Source organism: Xenopus tropicalis, chromosome 5 (assembly GCF_000004195.4).
Source record: "Xenopus tropicalis strain Nigerian chromosome 5, UCB_Xtro_10.0, whole genome shotgun sequence".
Taxonomy (NCBI): domain Eukaryota; kingdom Metazoa; phylum Chordata; class Amphibia; order Anura; family Pipidae; genus Xenopus; species Xenopus tropicalis.
The window spans coordinates 55,447,179-55,467,275 of NC_030681.2; the positions used below are offsets into that span (position 1 = coordinate 55,447,179).

At 39.8% G+C, this 20,097-nt stretch overlaps 1 protein-coding gene across 1 annotated transcript in view; it reads right to left on the bottom strand.

Moving 5' to 3' along the window:
- Nucleotides 1–645: 645 nt before the first annotated feature.
- rps6ka2 (ribosomal protein S6 kinase A2) overlaps nucleotides 646–20,097 on the bottom strand; it is a 95,462-nt gene continuing 76,010 nt past the window's right edge. The window contains exons 15-21 of the mRNA XM_002942350.5: nucleotides 16,337–16,426; nucleotides 13,833–13,991; nucleotides 11,912–12,073; nucleotides 10,308–10,384; nucleotides 8,527–8,644; nucleotides 4,135–4,272; nucleotides 646–939 (exon numbers count right to left, since the gene is read on the bottom strand). Coding sequence (XP_002942396.3) covers nucleotides 814–939; nucleotides 4,135–4,272; nucleotides 8,527–8,644; nucleotides 10,308–10,384; nucleotides 11,912–12,073; nucleotides 13,833–13,991; nucleotides 16,337–16,426 — 870 coding nt within the window. The 3' untranslated portion in view covers nucleotides 646–813. The remainder of the gene's footprint in view (nucleotides 940–4,134; nucleotides 4,273–8,526; nucleotides 8,645–10,307; nucleotides 10,385–11,911; nucleotides 12,074–13,832; nucleotides 13,992–16,336; nucleotides 16,427–20,097) is intronic.

Consider the following 20,097-nt stretch of genomic DNA (forward strand, 5'->3'; position numbering starts at 1 on the left):
TCACATAAACAAGATTTTGACAGGATGCAAAGCTTCTCTAAATAACAGTGTCCACAAAATGGTGGCTGCCTGCTTGCTGGAATTGTGTAATTCCAAGACTGAAGGAAACAAGATTTAGATTATTTATATAGTGTAAGTGAAGTTTATTTTGCTCAACTAACATGATAGAACTACATTTGGAATTATTTCTTAAGGTGACAGGTCCCCTTTAAGGTGGCCATAAAAGTTGCTCTATATTATGCTCTATATTATTATACAAAATAAGCAAAAATCAACAATTCCAAATGTGATCCCTTCCACAATGTTGCATTAAATGGCAGGATACCAGCAATAAATACCTGGAATGTACATCAATCTGCATTGCTCAAAGTAAGGCAACAGATTAGGTTTATTAATCAAAGCCTCTATTTTCTGTGCACTATACAACATAATCCTTGTTAAAGATTTCTGGTCTTTTATTATTTATATAGTTATCTTTTTAGCAATAGGTGTCCATGGCACTGAAAATAACCAAATAGTTAATTTAGCATTAATAAACTAATATTAGGTTATAGGGTATAGGGAACCAGCTTTAGCTTTTTAGTCTGGTCTATGCAGAATTCCTTTATTTTTGGTTTTCATCTTTATATAACAGTATATACAGTATACAGTTACAATTATAAATAAGTTGATTAAGTTGCTTTTATAAATTATTATCTATATAGTACAAATCTTGTATTGTCAGTTATCTGGGAGAAATAATCTTGTATGAGGACTTTTTAAGTGTCCAGCTTAGCACTAAAGCTGCATTGGAGTAACAATCTTCTCATACAACTATAGACGGGTGGAGGTAACTCTGTTCATGCCTCTTCGCTTGGCTAAGGTGGATGAGTTCACTGGTTCTAGCTTTGGTGCTAAAGGCCTGTGGTTCAAAGCAAAATATGTAGCTTCCATGGCAGCCTGAAAAACAGAAAATTCCAACTTGAAACAATTATAGATTAAAACAATGTACAGTACATTGTTGTAATCTAACAGCAAATATAGAGATGAGGTTATCCTCTGAATAAGTAATATAGGTATATAATATTTTATATTTGATTAAATCCAAAACTCACCAAATGAATTTTGGCTTTACCATTGGAGGCATCCCTAGCAGTTATAGAGAAGCATGGGAAGAATATCTGAACCAAATTCCAGAGCTTACAATGGAAGGTAGACACAGACAGATTCAAATGTCAAACAGAACTATTTCAATCTGCATATTATAAATCTCAATGATAAATATAGCTGTTAACATACTTTAAAGATGACTGTTCAGGTATAACATCCTGCCTAGATTTGAACCAGGAACCCATTTCTTACTATGTAGGTTTCTTACCTCTCACCTATTTGAGCAGACTGCTAGATTCCTCATTCACTTCAATAATATCCTTAGTTTTCCAGGCAGGAATGATGGCTATAGTTGGTCTCTATTTACCCACACCTGTTCCAAATATCCAATTATCCAACCTATAAATCCTCACCTCGCATTTCCTTCTATGCCCATTATAGGTCTATCTAGCACAATTCCTGGGTGCACTTTCTATTCTGTCTATTTGGTTTTGGCCCCTGCCTGTATCCTGACTTTGACTGAACTCTGTCTGGACTGACCCCTTTTCCTGTTTGACTTCTCTTCTGGATCCTGGTTTTGTACTGCGCTGCTGTTTTGGTTTTGATCTGGCCAGCCTGATTCTGATTCTTGTAATCTCCCTCAGTACTCATGCTACATTCTGGTTCCCTTGTTTGCTCAGAACATTTGTCTTGATCCTCTCACTTTAAGACCTAGTGGCACCCGAGTAGCGGAGGGCTCCACCCAAAGCCAAAGGAGGCTGTCATAGGCAGAAGTGTGAGCTGCGACTGTGACCTTGGCAATTGTTCTGGGTTTTGGGTTACCAATCTTAACACCAGGTGATGTTTTAACAAATGAAGAGTCATACAAACGCTCTGCCTTTCAGTTATTTTAGAAACCAATACTTCAGTTCTGAGCAGGTACACAGGTTCCTTTTCAGATTTTGCCCAATTGCTGGGGCTGCCCCCTTTGGGAGCTGGGAACTATGGTGGGGTGGCTCAGACTTAATATAGTTAGGATGTGAATTTGGGGGAATGACCATTTACTTTCCTATACACACCTGAAAGCCACTTAAAGATTAGTGTCTAATGTGCATTTGCTGTCCTCACCCTTCAGCTCATGAAATGAATACAGCTATAGGAATATATTGGTATATCAGCACTGGCCAGTGACTGGACCTTAAAGTGGGGCTTGACTGATAGGGCTTACTTTTGTAGACTGCTTGAATTTAGTGCATTGCATAACTGGTGTTACTATTTAATAAACTAGAAGGGATCTATAAAATAATTTCCAAGGCATCTAATAAGCAGTGTTTTTCCTCTGTAGAGATGGAGATATCCAGAGCATGACATGGTAAATTTAGGAAAATGTTGACCTGCTGGTTGGTGATTTCTATATTTAGATGAATATCTTATCTAACAAAGACCCCACAATCTTTGTTCTGTACCACTCAGGGCACCCTCACATCTTTCAATCCTGTTCCAGACCACCCTTCTCTTACTTTTATATCTAGTGCTTGGAGGGGTCTCTGTATGTATGTATGTATGTATATCTTTATTTATAAAGCGCTACTTATGTACGCTGCGCTGTACAGTAGAATACATTAATACAAACAGGGGGTTAAAGATAATGGATAAATACAAAGTACAACAATAAATACAAATAAATACAAGGTACAGTTGCAATAAGAGTCAGAAACAAGATGAACGAGGTCCCTGCCCCGTAGAGCTTACAATCTATATGGGAGGGGTAACTAACAGACACAAATGGGCAAATGTAAGTGCTGTAGGTCACAGGGGGTGACACTACAATATAAGTGCCAGTTCCTAGATCAGGTGCTGGGTGAGTGCTCCAAAAGGTAGTCTTTAAGTTTAGATTTAAAAAGACTGAGGGAGGATTCTCTCCGGAGGAAATCGGGGAGGGCATTCCAAATGTAAGGGGCAGCAAGGCAGAAAGGTTTAATGCGGGAAACAGCAGTAGTAGTGGGGGCGCAACCAAATGGTTGCTCTGCGAGGAACGAAGGAGTCAGCCAGGAACGTACGGAGACACAAGGGAAGAGATGTAGTGAGGGGCAGAGGAATGGAGGGCTTTGAAGGTTAAGAGAAGGAGTTTGTACACTATTCTTTGTTTAATAGGAACATGGGTGTGGGTGACAGGGATCTAGTTGTTGTAAACATTCAAAGCCATATCATTGCTAGCTTACAGTAACACTAAATCAAACAGCTGCAGAATTCTCAATATGGGACAGAACGTGCCTGTGCTAATCACAAGACTGCTTGTCCTGACTATTTGTACAACTAAATATTATATCTGTAGTCAGCTCTCCTTCAGCCATGACTCCAGTTGCCACTATGACTTGCATGTTCTGTGATTGACAGAAGGAGAATCATAGAAGCATGGAAGGCATTTGTGGAGTTTTAGCTTAATGAGAGCTGATTTATACAACATTGTTTCTGTAGTCAGGCAAGCAGTGAGGAGAATATAAAAACACAGACTGATACTGATTTCAAAGCCGACTACAGCGACAAATTAGTTGTATAGGACAGGAAAGTATAGGTCCTGCACTCTGCTTTAGCCCTCCCCAAATAAGGGTGCTAAAATCCTCACATTCTTGCCTCTGTGGAAAACACATGTTCGATAATAGTGATGTAAATATACGCAAGAGGTTAAAGGGAAAATGTTAGTTTAGCATTACTGTAATACTTTATTATAAGGAATAAATGTAGGGACTAATTTGTCTCTGTGTCATAGAAATTATTGCGAAAAGGTCAGGAAAAAATGCAAAACAGCCTATCAATACTATAAAATCTTCATATGTTTTTGAATCACAGTATGAGTGCCATTCTTTTTAACTGTAAAGAGAAAGAGCCAATAGAATACAGTGTCCTTAAAACAACATAAGCTGCACTTGATAAGTCTACTGTACCTTGATCTAAAGTGCAGGTGCTGCACCTCTCTGGTGAATACATGCTGTACTTTAAATGACTGTAAATGAATATAAATAGTATTACAGCTTATAACTGGTAGGCATTCATGTTAGTACTTACTTTGACTAATCTGTAGTCATGTCGACTGAGTTGGTTCTGTGAGAGATATTCTCTGTTAACTATCCAAGGATGATGTAGCACCTGAGTGGCTGTCAACCGTTGATGTGGATCAACATGGAGCATCTTAGCAACTATATCCTAAAGCAAAATTATTAATATTTTACTTACAGTAATACATACTAAAAATGTAATCCTTAACCACTTACCCCATAAGGCAGTGAATTTAGCAATTACAAATCCTTATCATAATAGAAATTCTATGTATATACTGTTGCAAAATGTTCATAATGGTTACATGTTTATTACCGCACTCAGGATTGCATGCTTCAACCAAGGTATTATATATATATATATAAAACGTATTATCTCCCAGAGACCCATTGCTCTTAGAGAGGAAACTTTCAAAACCATGTGCCATTGAACATGTGGGACTTGATAAACTCGGCACTGCCAACAAAATCTATCTCCATTGCCAGGAACCCACTGCCCGGCTGTGACAACGGGCCATCCTCCCTTAACTCTTGCCTCACCGTATCCCCAAAATACTCACCTTCTTGAGTCAACTTAACCGATTACCCAGGCCACAGTAGTAATAACACAAATGGTAACAATGGGAGGGCGGATGGGATTCGGTTTCTCTCTCCAAAATGGATGCCCTCCTTAGCTGCTCCTGCTTCAAACTCCCTATGCTCCACCCGCAAATGTTAAATAACTAAGCCCCAGCTATTAACTCCTGTCTGGCAGTTTGTCCCCCAGTCATGCGCCCTTATTCAGCAATTGCTGTATCGGGCTTCCCTTTCCACTTATAGATATGTCAAGAGAAGACAGCTATATTTGAAAATATAATACAATTTTTATCAGTAAAATTATTTATATTCTATTTTAAACTAATGTGATTCTATCCCTGACAGGGTTATGGAAATACAGAATAACAGATAGAGAAGTGACATATTTTTTCTGTACTGTCAGTACTGTTTGCAACAGTATATTTTCTAAAGTGGCAGTTGATGTCATCTACTTAGATTTTGCTAAAGCGTTTGATACAGTACCTCACAGAAGATTAATGATCAAATTGAGGAATATTGGCCTAGAACATAATATTTGTAATTGGATAGAGAACTGGCTGAAGGATAGAGTACAAAGGGTGGTGATAAATGGAACATTTTCTAATTGGACCAGTGTGGTTAGTGGAGTACCGCAGGGGTCAGTCCTTGGTCCTTTGCTTTTTAACTTGTTTATTAATGACCTGGAGGTGGGCATAGACAGTACTGTTTATATTTTTGCTGACGACGCTAAATTGTGCAAAACTATAAGTTCCATGCAGGATGCTGCCGCTTTGCAGAGCGATTTGACAACATTGGAAAACTGGGCAGCAAACTGGAAAATGAGGTTCAGTGTAGACAAGGGCAAAGTTATGCACTTTGGTAGAAATAATATAAATGCAAACTATCTACTGAATGGTAGTGTGTTGGGGGCATCCTTAATGGAGAAGGATCTAGGGGTTTTTGTAGATAACAAGTTGTCTAATTCCAGGCAGTGTCATTCTGTGGCTACTAAAGCTAATAAAGTGCTCTCTTGTATAAAAAAGGGCATTGACTCAAGGGATGGAGACATAATTTTGCCTCTTTATAGGTCCCTGGTAAGGCCTCACCTTGAGTATGTGGTGCAGTTTTGGGCTCCAGTCCTTAAGAAGGATATTAATGAGCTGGAGAGAGTGCAGAGACGTGCAACTAAACTGATAAAAGGGATGGAAGATTTAAACTATGAGGTGAGACTGTCCAGGTTGGGGTTGTTTTCTCTGGAAAAGAGGTGCTTGCGAGGGGACAGGATTATTCTGTACAAGTACATTAGAGGGGATTACAGACAGATAGGGGATGTTCTTTTTTACCATAAAAACGATTAACGCACCAGAGGTCCCCCCTTTAGATTAGAAGAACGGAGTTTCCATTTGAAGCAGCGTAGGTGGTTTTTCAAGGTGAGGGCAGTGAGGTTGTGGAATGCCCTTCCTAGAGATGTGGTAATGGCAGATTCTGTTAAAGGAACAGTAACACCAAAAAATGAAAGTGTATAAAAGTAACTAAAATATAATGTGCTGCTGCCCTGCACTGGTAAAAGTTGTGTGTTTACTTCAGAAGTCTACTATAATTTATATAAATAAGCTGCTATGTAGCCATGGGGGCAGCCATTCAAAGGAGAAAAGGCACAGGCACATAGCAGATAACAGATAAAATACTATTGTATTCTACAGAATTTATCTGTTATCTGCTATATAGCCTGTGCCTTTTCTCCTTTTTTCCATCTTGAATGGCTGCCCCCATGGCTACACAGCAGCTTATTATATAAATCACACATGTCAAACACAAGGCCCGCGGGCCAAATCCGGCCCGCCAGGCCTTGCAATGTGGCCCGCACCGCGCTGTCATCACTGCACGCCGCTGTGTTCCATCACAATGATGGTGACATAGGAGGCTTGTGATCTCACCGGCCGTACTTGCTATCTATTACGCATGCGCATAGATAACAAGTCACGCAAGATTCAGGAGGCATGACCTATAGTCCGGCATCCGATGTGCAGTACCGCCGCTCCCTATACGCAGAGTACGCACTCTGCGTAGGGCACTCCCAGGGGGGCACCCAGCACCGCCGCTCCCTACGCAGAGTGCGCACTCTGCGCAAAAACATACCAAGTCTTCGCCAGCACCAGTCAGCGCCAGCGGCTCCTTCTCTCTTATGCCGCGGCAACAGGCCCTTTTATAAGGTTGCACCCGTGCATATGACGTCACACGTCAGCGACGAGGCGCAACCTTATAGTAGTGCCTGTTGCCGCGGCATAAGAGAGAAGGAGCCGCCGACATCACTGGTCTGTTGGGGGTACTTTCTGTGGGGGCTCTGTGTGTGCGGGCTGGCTACTGTCTATGGGGGGTACTGTGTATGATGAGGCAATTGGGGGTACTTATTTTTAGCGGCACTGTTTATGGGGGCAATTGGGGGTACTTTGTATGGGGGCACTGTGTGTGGGGGCTACTGTCTATGGGGGGTACTGTGTATGAGGCAATTGGGGGCACTTTGTGTGGGGGCTACTGTCTATGGGGGGGTACTGTGTATGAGGCAATTGGGGGCACTTTGTGTGGGGGCTACTGTCTATGGGGGGTACTGTTGTCAGTTTATGACTGTTCAGTAAACCATTCGGCCCGCGATTTAGGCTGGATTTTAGATTTTGGCCCCTTCTCTGATTGAGTTCGACACCCCTGATATAAATTATAGCAGTGTAACTGTAGCAAACACACCAGTTTTACCAGTGCAGGGCAACAGTGCATTATATTTTTATTACTTTAAAGCTCTTTCATTTTTTGGTGTTACTGTTCCTTTAATGCCTTTAAGAGGGGCCTGGATGAGTTCTTGAACAAGCATAGTATCCAAGGCTATTGTGATACTAATATCTACAGTTAGTATTAGTGGTTGTATAGTTTATGTATGTGAGTGTATAGATTGGTAAGTATAGGTTGTGTGTGCTGGGTTTACTTGGAAGGGTTGAACTTGATGGATGGGTCTTTTTCAACCCTATGTAACTATGTAAAGTAAATGTTCACCTTGAAATCAGATCTCAGTAAGCTGTAGACAGTGATATTCCATTCGCAGGTAGTGCTCATTTTAGATTTTTGTGGCTTAATAATAGTTTAACATTTCCTCTGTATTGTGCTTAGGTCTCCCATTTAGAAATGAAACTCTGTTGCCACTGATGCCAGCAATCAGGCATTGTATAAAGTAGAGAAATAAGCAGCAAAAATAGCCTCTAATGAATATGCATTTACATAGGAGACTAAAAGGTATAAAAATTCCCTTTGAAATTGTTTTATACATGTCTGAAAATGAATTTAAATGTAAAATAATAAGACAATGCGGGTTATTTTTAAAAAAAACAAAAAAAACAGGTTATTACATTTAACCTTTTATTCTTTCTAAGACAATGTAATTTTACATTTTTTTATATCTGTATTCATAATCTATGCACTATTTCTCTTCCTTTTAATAATTATTACAATAACATAGTCAGGCCCAGATTTGTGGAGAGGCCACAAAGGCCCGGGCCTAGGGCGGCAGAAGTTTAGGGGCGGCATGCCGCCCCGCCGCAAGAACATTTTTTAATTTTGCTCCCATACGGAGCAGTCGGGACCTCTCCCCACTGCTCCGTATGGGAGTTAAAAAGAGCGTTTGCGCATGCGCAATGGGGAGCTGGCGCATGCGCAATGGGGAGCTGGCGCTTTGCGCATGCGCAGTGGGGGCGCGTTCGCGCATGCGCACCGGGGTGCGCGTTCGCGCATGCGCATGGGGGACTCCCACAGGGGCGGCCTCGGGGCGCACCGGAGAGAAATCCGGCCCTGAACATAGTACCTTTGCTGCATCAGATATTGAATCCCAGTTTCCCCCTGTAAGAGCATATTTTCCACTGCCTATCCTTGCAAGAATTTCCTCTGGTGTGTCCTCTGGTCCATTAGCAAAGGGAGTGAATCTACAAAAAGCAGTATGTTAAGACAGTGGCTACTACATTGGAATGTACCATCCCATTATTACATATGGTTCAGCATAGCAGAATGATACACATTGTAGAAACCTATATAGCAAAATGTTATATTATATTAAAAGATATACAATAGAACCCTGATTTTACGTCCCCGGATTTCAGACTTTCATAAAATCAACAGCATTTTTTGCAGCCCATACAGGCAAGCTGCGTTTTTCCCTTGATTTTCCCTGAATTCACACTGTTCTGGACCACACCAAACATAAAAACAGGGTTCTGTTTCTGAATCTCTTTGATCTATCTACAGTGCCAGAATATGTGTCCCATTATGCCAGGGGTATTACCCTAAAACATTTGGGACTGAGTTCTGGCATCCATTTAGCTTTGCAGCTGGAAACCAGATACCACATACTTAATACTTTATATATTGGTTCTTGTGCTAGCATATTGGTGGAACTGTGCCTTGTATTTGATATGATATCCTGCCACTCTTCCTCATCCAGCATAAGTGCTAGGTCTGTGCTCCAGTCCTGTTTGTATATAAAGAATTCGCTGGAATGGGTGTTAGTACTCTTTCTATAGAGAAAGCTAACGGCATCCTTCATAGTAGGGCAATGCAAACAAATAGCTTCAAAGGAGGTATGGGGGGAGAAAGGTGTTCTTTCCTGTAAAGTAATGTTGTATCTGATTGTACCTCTAAAGTTCCCTCCTTGAGAAAGCTTGAAAGTTTTTAGTTGATTTAAGATATACTGATCCAAATTACGAAAAAAAGCCCTTTTCTTGAAAACCTCAGGTCCCAGACACCAGGCATTTTGGATAAGAGATTCCATGCCTGTATTAGTAACACAGGATTAATTGAGGAGAAGCAAAAAAACTAGTGTTGGGCGAAATGTTTCACCAGGCATGGATTCGCGGCGAATTTCCGCTTTTCTCCATGGTGGATTATTTCGCGAAACGGATGAAAAAATCTGCCTCACGTCCAAAAATTGTCGCAAGAATAGTCGCGTTTCAAAAGTTGCGGGCGACAATTTTTTTTGCCACGCGACATTTTCTCAGTTTCAAGAATTTTCCGTTGTTTCGCGAATCTTTCAAAAGATTCGCGAAACAACGGAAAATTCTTGATTTTTTCGATGAAGCGAAACGGGACAGATTCGCTCATCTCTAAATATAACTAATCATGCAATATTGAGGGGGGCATTTACTAGCTTTCAGATTTTTGTGGTTTTATGGTTTTATTAAACCATGAATAAAGTCATTTTCTCGAATGGCAGCCATTTCTCAAAAGATGTGAACTAAAAAACATGAACAAAAAAAAAAGTCAGGAAAAAAAAACCCAAAAACCAAAACTTTTTCGTACTACCATATAAAAGCCAGCGCCAAAAAAACACAAAACCTCTAAAACCTTTCAGTTCAACGTGATCTTAACAGGTTTTAGATGGCATATTTTTCCTTTCATGGGTTTTGGTGTAAAAAACATGAACCGAAAAATTCTAGCATTAGAAAATGCCTCCGTAAGAGTCATGCTTTACATTTAATTAACATTGCCACAATTACATAACTAATTTGCCACTGAACGTACTGCTCAGCACAAATGCTTTACACAGCCCACAACTCTACATTTGTTTTCTTATTTATAATATGCAGTACATACCCTGCTAGCATGGTATAGAGAAGAATACCCAAGCTCCATATATCACAAGCTGCATCATAGCCTTGGCGCTTTAGGACCTAGGTGAAAAATAACAAAACCTTTTAATTTTTTGTAAACAATAATATAAATGATCTAAAAAAGAGCGAGGCACTAGTACACTACACAACAGCACAAAGAAATAGGGATGTAGCGAACCTCAAAAAAAAAAAAGCGCGAACCCCATAGACTTCAATGGGAAGGCGAACTTTAAAACCTGGCCAGAAAACTGATTTTAAAGTTGTTTAAAGGGTGCCATGACCTGGACAGTGGCATGCAGAAGGGGGATCAAGGGCAAAAATTTCTCTGAAAAATACTTTGTTGACACAGCGTTGCGCAAAAACGCAAGCTATTCTAGCGGAAATACGCGGCGTTTTTCGCCCTAAGCACCATGGAAACGGGATTTGCTGAAAAACGCCATGTGTGGTTTGTGCGGCGTTTTTAGGCCGAGAAAAAACGCAGCGGAAAAACGCCTGGCAAACCCAAATTGCGAACATACGCGGAAAGTTCACGAACTTGCGGAATTGCGAACACCCGATGTTCGCGCGAATTAGTTCGCCGGCAAACAGTTCGCTACATCTCTACAAAGAAAGGTATAGAAAACATACTGTCAGGAGGCTCCTACCTAAAATGCTCAGTGACTAAGCACCTGCAGTTTGATGCAGATGCCTTAAAAGTAAAAGTAGATTTGGCACTGGTACTATCAACTTCTAGGGAGAGAGTTGCCAAAATTAGAAAATTCTTATTTTTTTCATGGATTGTCACACACAAAAACGTAGTGGACTTAAATAGGAAAGCACATTATTAATTCTTAACAACAAAATAGAAATATTTTCAATAAAACAATGATCACCCCACTGGTTTAAATGGATCTCAGCAGGTTTAAGAATATTCTCAGAATATTTTGTGGAGAGGGTGCAAGAATAATAAATAGAATTCATCACTTAATAGAAAATATTTTGGTCTGCAGGAGAAAACATTTTTATCTCCACTTTTAACTGGACCTTTAAGGGGCAGATTTATCAAAATGTGAGTTTAGAGCTTAATACAAAAAAATTCACCCACGTTCTGTTTATTCCTATGGGATTTTTAGAAGCATATTTATCAAATGGTGAGTTCTAACTTTCACCCATTGATAAATACACTTCTAAAAATCCCATAGGAATGAATAGAACGTGGGTGAGTTTTTTTTGTATTAAGCTCTAAATTCACATTTTGATAAATCTGACCCTTACTTTTCAGTGTAGCTAAACACTTACACCTCAATGTTGTCATTTAGAGTTGTTATACTATAACGTTTATAGTACATGAAGTTTATGGTATGTTCTTCAACTGAGGAAACCATTATGGCAATACTTTAACTAAGTAAATGGGTACAAGCAAAAAAAGAAATACTCTGTGAAAGCTATGTTATATTTAAAAGACCAGTCAAGTTGAGTCAACAACGGACACAAAAACGCATAAAAAAGCAAACACCTTGAATCATGAACTTTAATAGCTCCAAAAATGTCAATACTTTTGCAAGGAGACTATTTTGGCAACCTTGACAACTCAAACAAATAACTTACCTCTGGAGCCACAAAATTTGCTGTATAACAAGGAGTCATTAATAATCCATTTTCTGCCCGTAACTGTTTTGCAAATCCAAAGTCACAAATTCTAATAGACTCAGGGTTTCCAGACTCGTCCATATAAAGAATATTACTAGGCTTCAAATCACGGTGGACGACCTTTGAACAAGGAATAACAATAGCAACAAAACAGTAAAGAATAGAAGGTGTTAAAATGTCAATTAAAATGTAAAGTACGCTATACTTTTCAGAAATGCAACCTACTCCATTTGTAAACAAGGAAGCTATATACACATAAGTGAATTAATTAAAATTTGAATATATTTATTTATTTATCAGTGTTCAATTGCTGTTCTAAAAAAATATTTATATTCACAAGACGGAAACAAATATTTTTTATTAGTCAAGTAGTGACTTTGTCTAGCAAAAAATAAAACATCTAATAAATGTGACATGTCAGTTGCGGTGTCTATATTCATATAATACCTTAATATGACAACCACAAAATGGTGCCTGACTGTTGCTGTATTCATGGATTTCAAAAGAACGAAGGTTTGACTTATTTGTTTATTTTGCTTAATTACCATGGTAGAAGAGATTTGAAATTATTTCATAAGTGACAGGTCTCCTTTAGAGGAGAAAATGTATTCATATTCTGTATAATAAATCCTTATTAAGGTGGTCTTATATGTGAGTGAGAACATACAATATCCAAGTGAGGCTAAAGACAAGATGAAGCCCAGCAAGAGATGATTATTATCCATTTGGTGACCACTATTTATCTATATTCTTCTTATGTTAAAACCACAGTGAGACAGGACCAATCTTGCCAAAGCTTTCTTTATGGAGTTTTTCATATAGTACAGACAAGTAGATGCTGTAAGATACTAGTTAGGCAGGAGTTAATGAATTATACCGCTAGTGAAAATCTGACTCCTTCTGTAAGCAGAGACACCCAGCTAATTCCGGCCTTCACCGACGCCCTTTTGGGGCCACGGAACTTTCTTCTGTGGTCCTAGCTGGGGCCCTACAAACTCCGGAGTACAGATAATCATATTCGAGGTAAAGACAAGGATCAGGCAAATGCGTGGTCAGGAAATGGGCAAAGCAGTCAGGCAGCAAGAAACGTAATCAGGAAAGAGGCCGAAGTTAAAAACCAGGAAGCCAATCAAAATAGACTAAAGGTGGCCATACACGCACCGATAATATCGTATAAAACCTCGTTTCGTACGATAATCGGTGCGTGTATGGTATGTTGGCGAGTCGACCGATATCGCAGGAAGCTGCTGATATCGGCCGACTCGCCAATCGGACCAGTTTGAAAATTTTGATCGGGCGCCATAGAAGGCGCCTGACCAAAATCTCCCTTCAGCGTTGAATTGGCAGAAGGAGGTAGAAATCCTATGGTTTCTATCTCCTTACCTGCCGATTCAGCCCTGAATGGTGTGTGGCGGATCTGACGATGTTTCGTGCGACCGATGGTCGCACAAAACATCGTCAGATCGCCATGTGTATGGCCAGCTTTAAGCAGGAACTGATACAACCAGAAGCCAGCTTGGGCAAAGAGGGAATGAGAGAAAGGGTAATAGGCAGTTTTGGCACCAAAACAATAAGGAAGTGAGGAAAAGGAAATACACAAAAACCTATACCAAGAAGACCCCTAAAGCTTCAATGCGCGTGACTGCGCATGTCCAGGCATCAACGCACAAGCGCAGTTACACTGCGACGTTTGCCGGATCATGTGCATGCAGGCACGCATCTGCCAGCTGGCGCGACCTAAGGTAAGGGAATGAACCGAACCGGCAGAGCGCCTTACAAATACATTACCACATGCAGTGTTGATACAATACAATGCATTCTTTTCTGTTAATACATCTATGTCAAGACAATTTTTTTAAATGTAAAAAGTTGGACAAACCCCCTGGGTGTGTAGATATTCCGCAGTTTTCGTTATAACACAAAGCACCGCACTAGCCTCTCTTTCTGAAAAACATTTCTGTCGAAGTATTTTATCCAAGAGTTCTCCACCCATCATTAGTTCCATCACCAAGTATACATATTTTCCATCATCATAGACCTGCATGTTGATAAAAATATTGTATCTATTAGGATAAGGGCCTGGTCCTCTTTTACTAATAGGGGTAATTTCAAAGTTTAAAATCAGAATAATGAGCTTTTGCTATAAGTCGGAAGGTTTTTTCCTGAACTTCAGTGCACAATTTTGTAAAGGTATTTGTGCCTAGTGTTTTATGCTAATAGAAAATGAGGTTGATTGTTTTTACAAAATATCTACATAGATTATAAATATATACCATCTATGGTATACATTTTTAATTATATTTAATTTTAATAGAAAAAATTCCCTACCAAACAGAAATAATTAAAAAAAATTAGTTGAGCAGTTGACACTCCAAGAATGAGTAAGGAAGATGCCCATGACCAGGTGGTACTTTGCCAGACAGGGACCCAGAGAAAAAGGGAACTAGATAAAATAGGGACTAGTGCCTCAACAGACGGCTGACCCCTGTGCACCAGCTCTCTAAGGTACAGAGCCCCTGGCCTAAAGAAAAAGGTAGGACTGTATCCAACAGAGGTTAACTGTGGGACAATAATTACTATTGGAGAAGCTATACTAGTTACTAAAAATAAAGTTTTTTCTTGTGTTGCAATTTAGTGTAGACCACCAGTTTATTCTTCTCTAAGTGTTTAATGTGACATTACATACCCTAGGTTAAATCAGCCATTGATCACACTTTTAAACTTATTGGGCACATTGTTACACACAGAGCAATATGGCCAATTCATATCCCACCACATCTGCAAGATAGTGTGGACCACCAGTTTATTCTCCTCTAATTGTTCAACTACAAGTCACCTTCTGCATGTGACATTTCATACCCTAAAGCAGGGCTGTCCAACTGGTGGCCCATGGCCCCCCTCTGAGTGGCCCCCCACCTGTCTGGCTGCTGTGCCTGCTTACCTTTGTGTTAGCTTTAAATGGTATTAGTACTGAGATTAACTGGCCCCCTGCATTGTTTACAACTTAGGCTCAGACTGTAAGCCCCACATTGTTCACCTGTTGATACCTCAGACAGACTGTAGGAGCAGTGCCAGCACTGTGTCACTGTATGTACTGCCTGCCCTATGTTGCCTGTGTGTATGCCACACACAGGCAGGGTAGTATGGCCTGTGTGTATGCCACACACAGGCAGGGAGTATGGCACACACAGGCAGCATAGGGCAGGCAGAGTATGGCACACAGCCAGGGCATGGCAAACATAGGCAGCATAGGGCAGGCAGAGTATGGCACACACAAGCAGAGTATGGCACACATAGGTGGGGTAGGGCAGACACAGTATGGTACACATAGGCAGGGTAGGGCAAGCAGAGTATGGCACACACAGGCAGCATAGGGCAGACAGGGCATGGCACACACAGGCAGGGTAGGGCAGGCAGAGTATGGCACACACAGGCAGCATAGGGCAGACAGAGCATGGCACACACAGGCAGGGTAGGGCAGGCAGAGTATGGCACACACAGGCAGCATAGGGCAGACAGAGCATGGCACACACAAGCAGGGTAGGGCAGGTAGAGTATGGTACACCTAGGCAGAGTATGGCACACACAGGCAACATTGGGCAGACAGAGCATGGCACACACAGGCAGGGTAGAGCAGGGTAGGTATGACAGGCAGAGTATGGCACACACAGGCAGTACTCTGTCTGTCGTATTGGAGATGAACCTGGCAGGGGGTTTGTTCTGGGAGTTTGTTAGCATTTAGAAATAGTCATTATATGGTCCCTAAGGTGTGTAATTATATGGATGTTGCTGTACTATCCACAGGTGAGGAGGAGGCATATGGATTTAAGGTTATGTTTTTATACATATGAATAAAGAGTGATATCCCTACAGTGAGCACCAACCATTTGGGTTTTTGCTGTGCTACCACAATTAATGTGGGTATGGTCTTAAAAGCTCTTGTGATAACATGGGTGTGGTTTGAGGTGGATGTGGTTTTAAAAAATGGTAGTGGTCAAAACTGACTTCCATTATCAGCCCTCCACCATGTAGGGCAGAAAAACTCCGGCCCTCTGTACCATAGAAGTTGAACAGCACTGCCCTAAAGGGTTAAATCAGCCATTGATCCCACTTAGTTACTGGGCACATTGTAACCCAGAGCAATATGGACAATTCATATCCCCCCACAAGCACTGTTTGTGGCGTATAGTGTATACAGACTACCGTGAGATCCCATCCCAGAATTGCAGACTAGATGTCAGGGCAGAAAATTCAGTCACCAAATACTTACTTTTCTTAAGGAACTGAGCTTAAGGCAGCCAAAAGAAATAATCCATGCATATTCTTAGGGTTACAATAAGGTCATAAACTATAGTTGCAAAATATATGAACAAAACTACTCACATCCTTCAGCGTAATGATGTTTGGATGCTGTCCATATCTCAGCAGAATTTCAATTTCCTCTGATGGATCTCTCTTGCTTTTGTCAATTATCTACATGAATAAATATAATGCATTGTCTTTATATTTAGTAACTTTAAAAAACAAGAATATTTTGGCAATCTCACAAACTGAAAGAAAAATTTCAACTGATCATAACATTTTGAATTCAGCGATAACAAAAGCGTTACACCTGCCATTAAAATGTCAGCACCACATTTATAATTTTTTACTGCCTACATATTGTCAAAATCACATAACCATTTTTAGATTGTGTGTTTTTTCAGGATTTCTTTCCAGGTGTTCCTGTGAATTCTTTTATTGTATTATATCTAAATAAATCGCAAATATTATAAATTATCCCATGTACCAATTTAAAGTTCCAACACAAATGAAATATGTTAATATAGGAATACTCTTGTTTACCCTCATGTTTATTGTGAAAAGAAGTAGCCAGATATTTTTTTAGTAGTGAACACTGTTTCAAATACTACTGGATATAAGTAAGTACATTTACATCTCACTATGAACTTTTTTTTAGGAGTAACTAAACCCATGGGTGGCTTTTGCATTTTTGTATTTCAACCAAGGTTACAGAAGTAGTGATGAGCAAATTTTTTCGGCAGGCATGGATTCGCAGCGAATTTTCTGCATTTCGCCATTGGCAAATTGTTTCGTGAAACTTCGCCGCAGAAAAACTTGCTGTGCATAAAAAATGTTGTCGCACATCAAATTTTTTCTACCCATAATTCTAGATTTGTGCATCTACTAGGAGGAGCTGCACTTGGCACCAATGTGGTGGTAGATTTGGTACCTCCAGGGTTCCCCAGCACAAATACATATAATACCTTAATGAATGACGTTGACATCTTTGCTTTACTACAACTACACTTATGGGTGGCAAGTAAGCCATTATGAACAAACTGCATGCCTAAACTTTGAAATAGGTGAATGCAGTTATTATGACCAAAGTAGCTGCAGGCATACATCCAAAACAATAGTTTAAAGCTTACTGAGCCTTCTCCACCATGACCTCTGAATCTGTCTGAAGTGTAAAATGGATCAATTTTACATAGTGTGACGGGCTCATATACCATTAAAGGAGAAGGAAAGTCATTTTGGCATTTTACTGCCAATAGATGTGCCACATTAGTGCCACCTAGAACAATATATTTATTCTGCAGAAAACTTTACCATACCTGAGTGAACAGCTTTAGAAGCTTTCTCCGTTTGCTTAAGATAGCAGCTGCCATTTTAAGTAGCTTCCTGGCTGCAGCTCTAGCTGTTATAGCTGAGATCACACATTCCTAAGGGAGGGAGTTCTTAGCATTCTGGTGGGAGGGGGGAGCAGGAGAGGGGTGAGAGAACTGCGCAGACTCTGGCCACAGGAATTAAGGATGTTTCTGAGAGAGGAAATCAGACACTGGAACATCATGTTTACAAAAAAAGAGACAAGAAATCCTGTGTTTCTTTTGATAGAGGACTCAGTGCAGCATTACTGTAAGTGCTTATGGCTGTATTTAAATATACCTTTCTGATAAAGCTTTCTTAGTTTTTACCTTTCCTTCTCCTTTAAGATAAGGATTTGAGATGCAAATTGTTTCAAAAATGAATTAGGGGACATAGCTAGAACTTTGTAGAAAGATTTTATTATATGAATTAGCTGTTAATATCGTTAAATTTTAGTATCTGGAATACTGTATTTTTGGCATAAAAAAAAAACAAGTATAGGTGCTGTTGAGACCATGGGTGACGTTAGAAAACCCCATGGTGGTCCACAATAAAAAGCTGTTTTTTGTAGGACTGGAGTTAACAGCGCATTATCAGTAAACCACTTGTAGATTTGGGGGTTTAGATTAATATTTAAAGGAGGAGGAAAGGTAAAAACTAAGTAAGCTTTATCAGAAAGGTCGATGTAAATACAGCCATAAACACTCAGAGTTCTCTGTCAAAAGAAACAGGATTTGTTGTCTCTTTGTTCTCCTGTGCCAGAGACACGCAGCTCTCTCCTCTATCCCCTCATCTGCTCCCCCTTTTCTCAAGAACGTTAAGAACTCACTCTCCCCCTTAGGAATGTGGATCTGAGCCAATCAGCAGGAAGCTTTCTCATAGTGTTTCAAACTACGCATGTACACTGGTCTGCATCTTGGTGCAGGAGTGAGGCATTATGGGAACTTTCTTTACAGAGATCAGCGTTTTTTTTTCCTATGAGGCTTCTGATCATGTTAATGGGAGAAATATGTGGAGACTTCAGGGCACTATAGAAGATTTTGTAGGTGAATGTAATCCTTGGATATTAGGAGTAACTACATTAAGTAAATCCATGTTTGTGTGGAGCCCAGGTTCTGTATCTGGCCTTATGGCTGTACTCATAGGGCAAGTGCAAATAATTTGGCATACAGGAATCTGTGACCATAAACAATAAAAAATGATTGGTGAACTTTGTATAAAAAAAAAGCTTTAGCGAAAAAAAAGCTTTAGCGAAAAAAAAGCTTTAGCTCCTAGTTGTTGCTCTGTGCTGCAACCAAATACAATTGTAGAAATCCACAAAAAAATAAGAAAAAAAAACTTCAGCAGGTTTACTGCAAAACATTTATTGTGGGTAGTGGTAACACCTACCCACAATAAATGTTTTGCAGTAAACCTGCTGAAGCTTTTTTCCTATTTTTTGGATTTCTGTGACCATAAACACTAATGGTAGAACCCATCCCACAAAAAGGGTTAATTTACTATTAGCATGGGAGGGTGCAAAGAGCAAAAACGCAGGTAAATGTATGCCATAGTATGCTTTCATAATTGTATGCAAAATGAATTTAACCACATGAATTACATACATATTTTTCCACAAAAAAGCTCATTTTGATATACCAAGAAGAATCACTGAACCTACAGTACTTTAAGTATTATGGAAATTTAGTCATAATTAGTAAGTTCATTTTTTACACCTTAAAATAGCAAACCAATTACTCAGTCCTTGTACTTATCAGCAGAGGCTCATTGAGACTGATATTTTCTACTTTGATCTAAATGCAAAGAGGATTAAAAGAAAATGAATGTGCACTGATTAGAGAGTTTTCTTACAATATGTATTAAATTGTATATATATATATATGTAGGATTTATGTAGGTATGATCAATTACAATGTAATGTTTTATTATAACAGAAAAAATGAAATCATTTAAAAAATCGAATTATTAGCTTAAAATAAACTATTGGTATTTATTTTTATTTATTTCCTGGTACTTAAATAGTGCCAACACATTTACACAGAGCTTAACAAAGCTCATACATCATTCATATCAGTCCCTGTCCCAGTGGTATTTACAATCTAAGGTCTTTATCAGATTCACATACACTATGGTCAATTTTAGTCAGAAGCCAATGAGTGGGAGTGTGGGAGAAAACCCGGACCAGAGTACCTGGAAGAAACACACACAGCCAAAGGGAAAATGTATACTTTTTACTGTATCTGATTACCTTGGCTTGCTTCAGATAGTTTTTTTCCATAGTAGGGTTTAAATAAATAAATAAAAAGCCTTAAACCTGCTCAAGCATTAATAAATCATCCCCTAAGTATTAATTCTGATGCAGGGTCGGACTTGGGGGTGCAGGGTCCACCAGGGCTGCTGGCCATGTCCCCCATATGGGGCCACACCGCACCTCCCTAACCTCCCACAGGTGCCCCATCTGACTTCTTCCCCTGAGTGCTCCTAAGTGATGCATC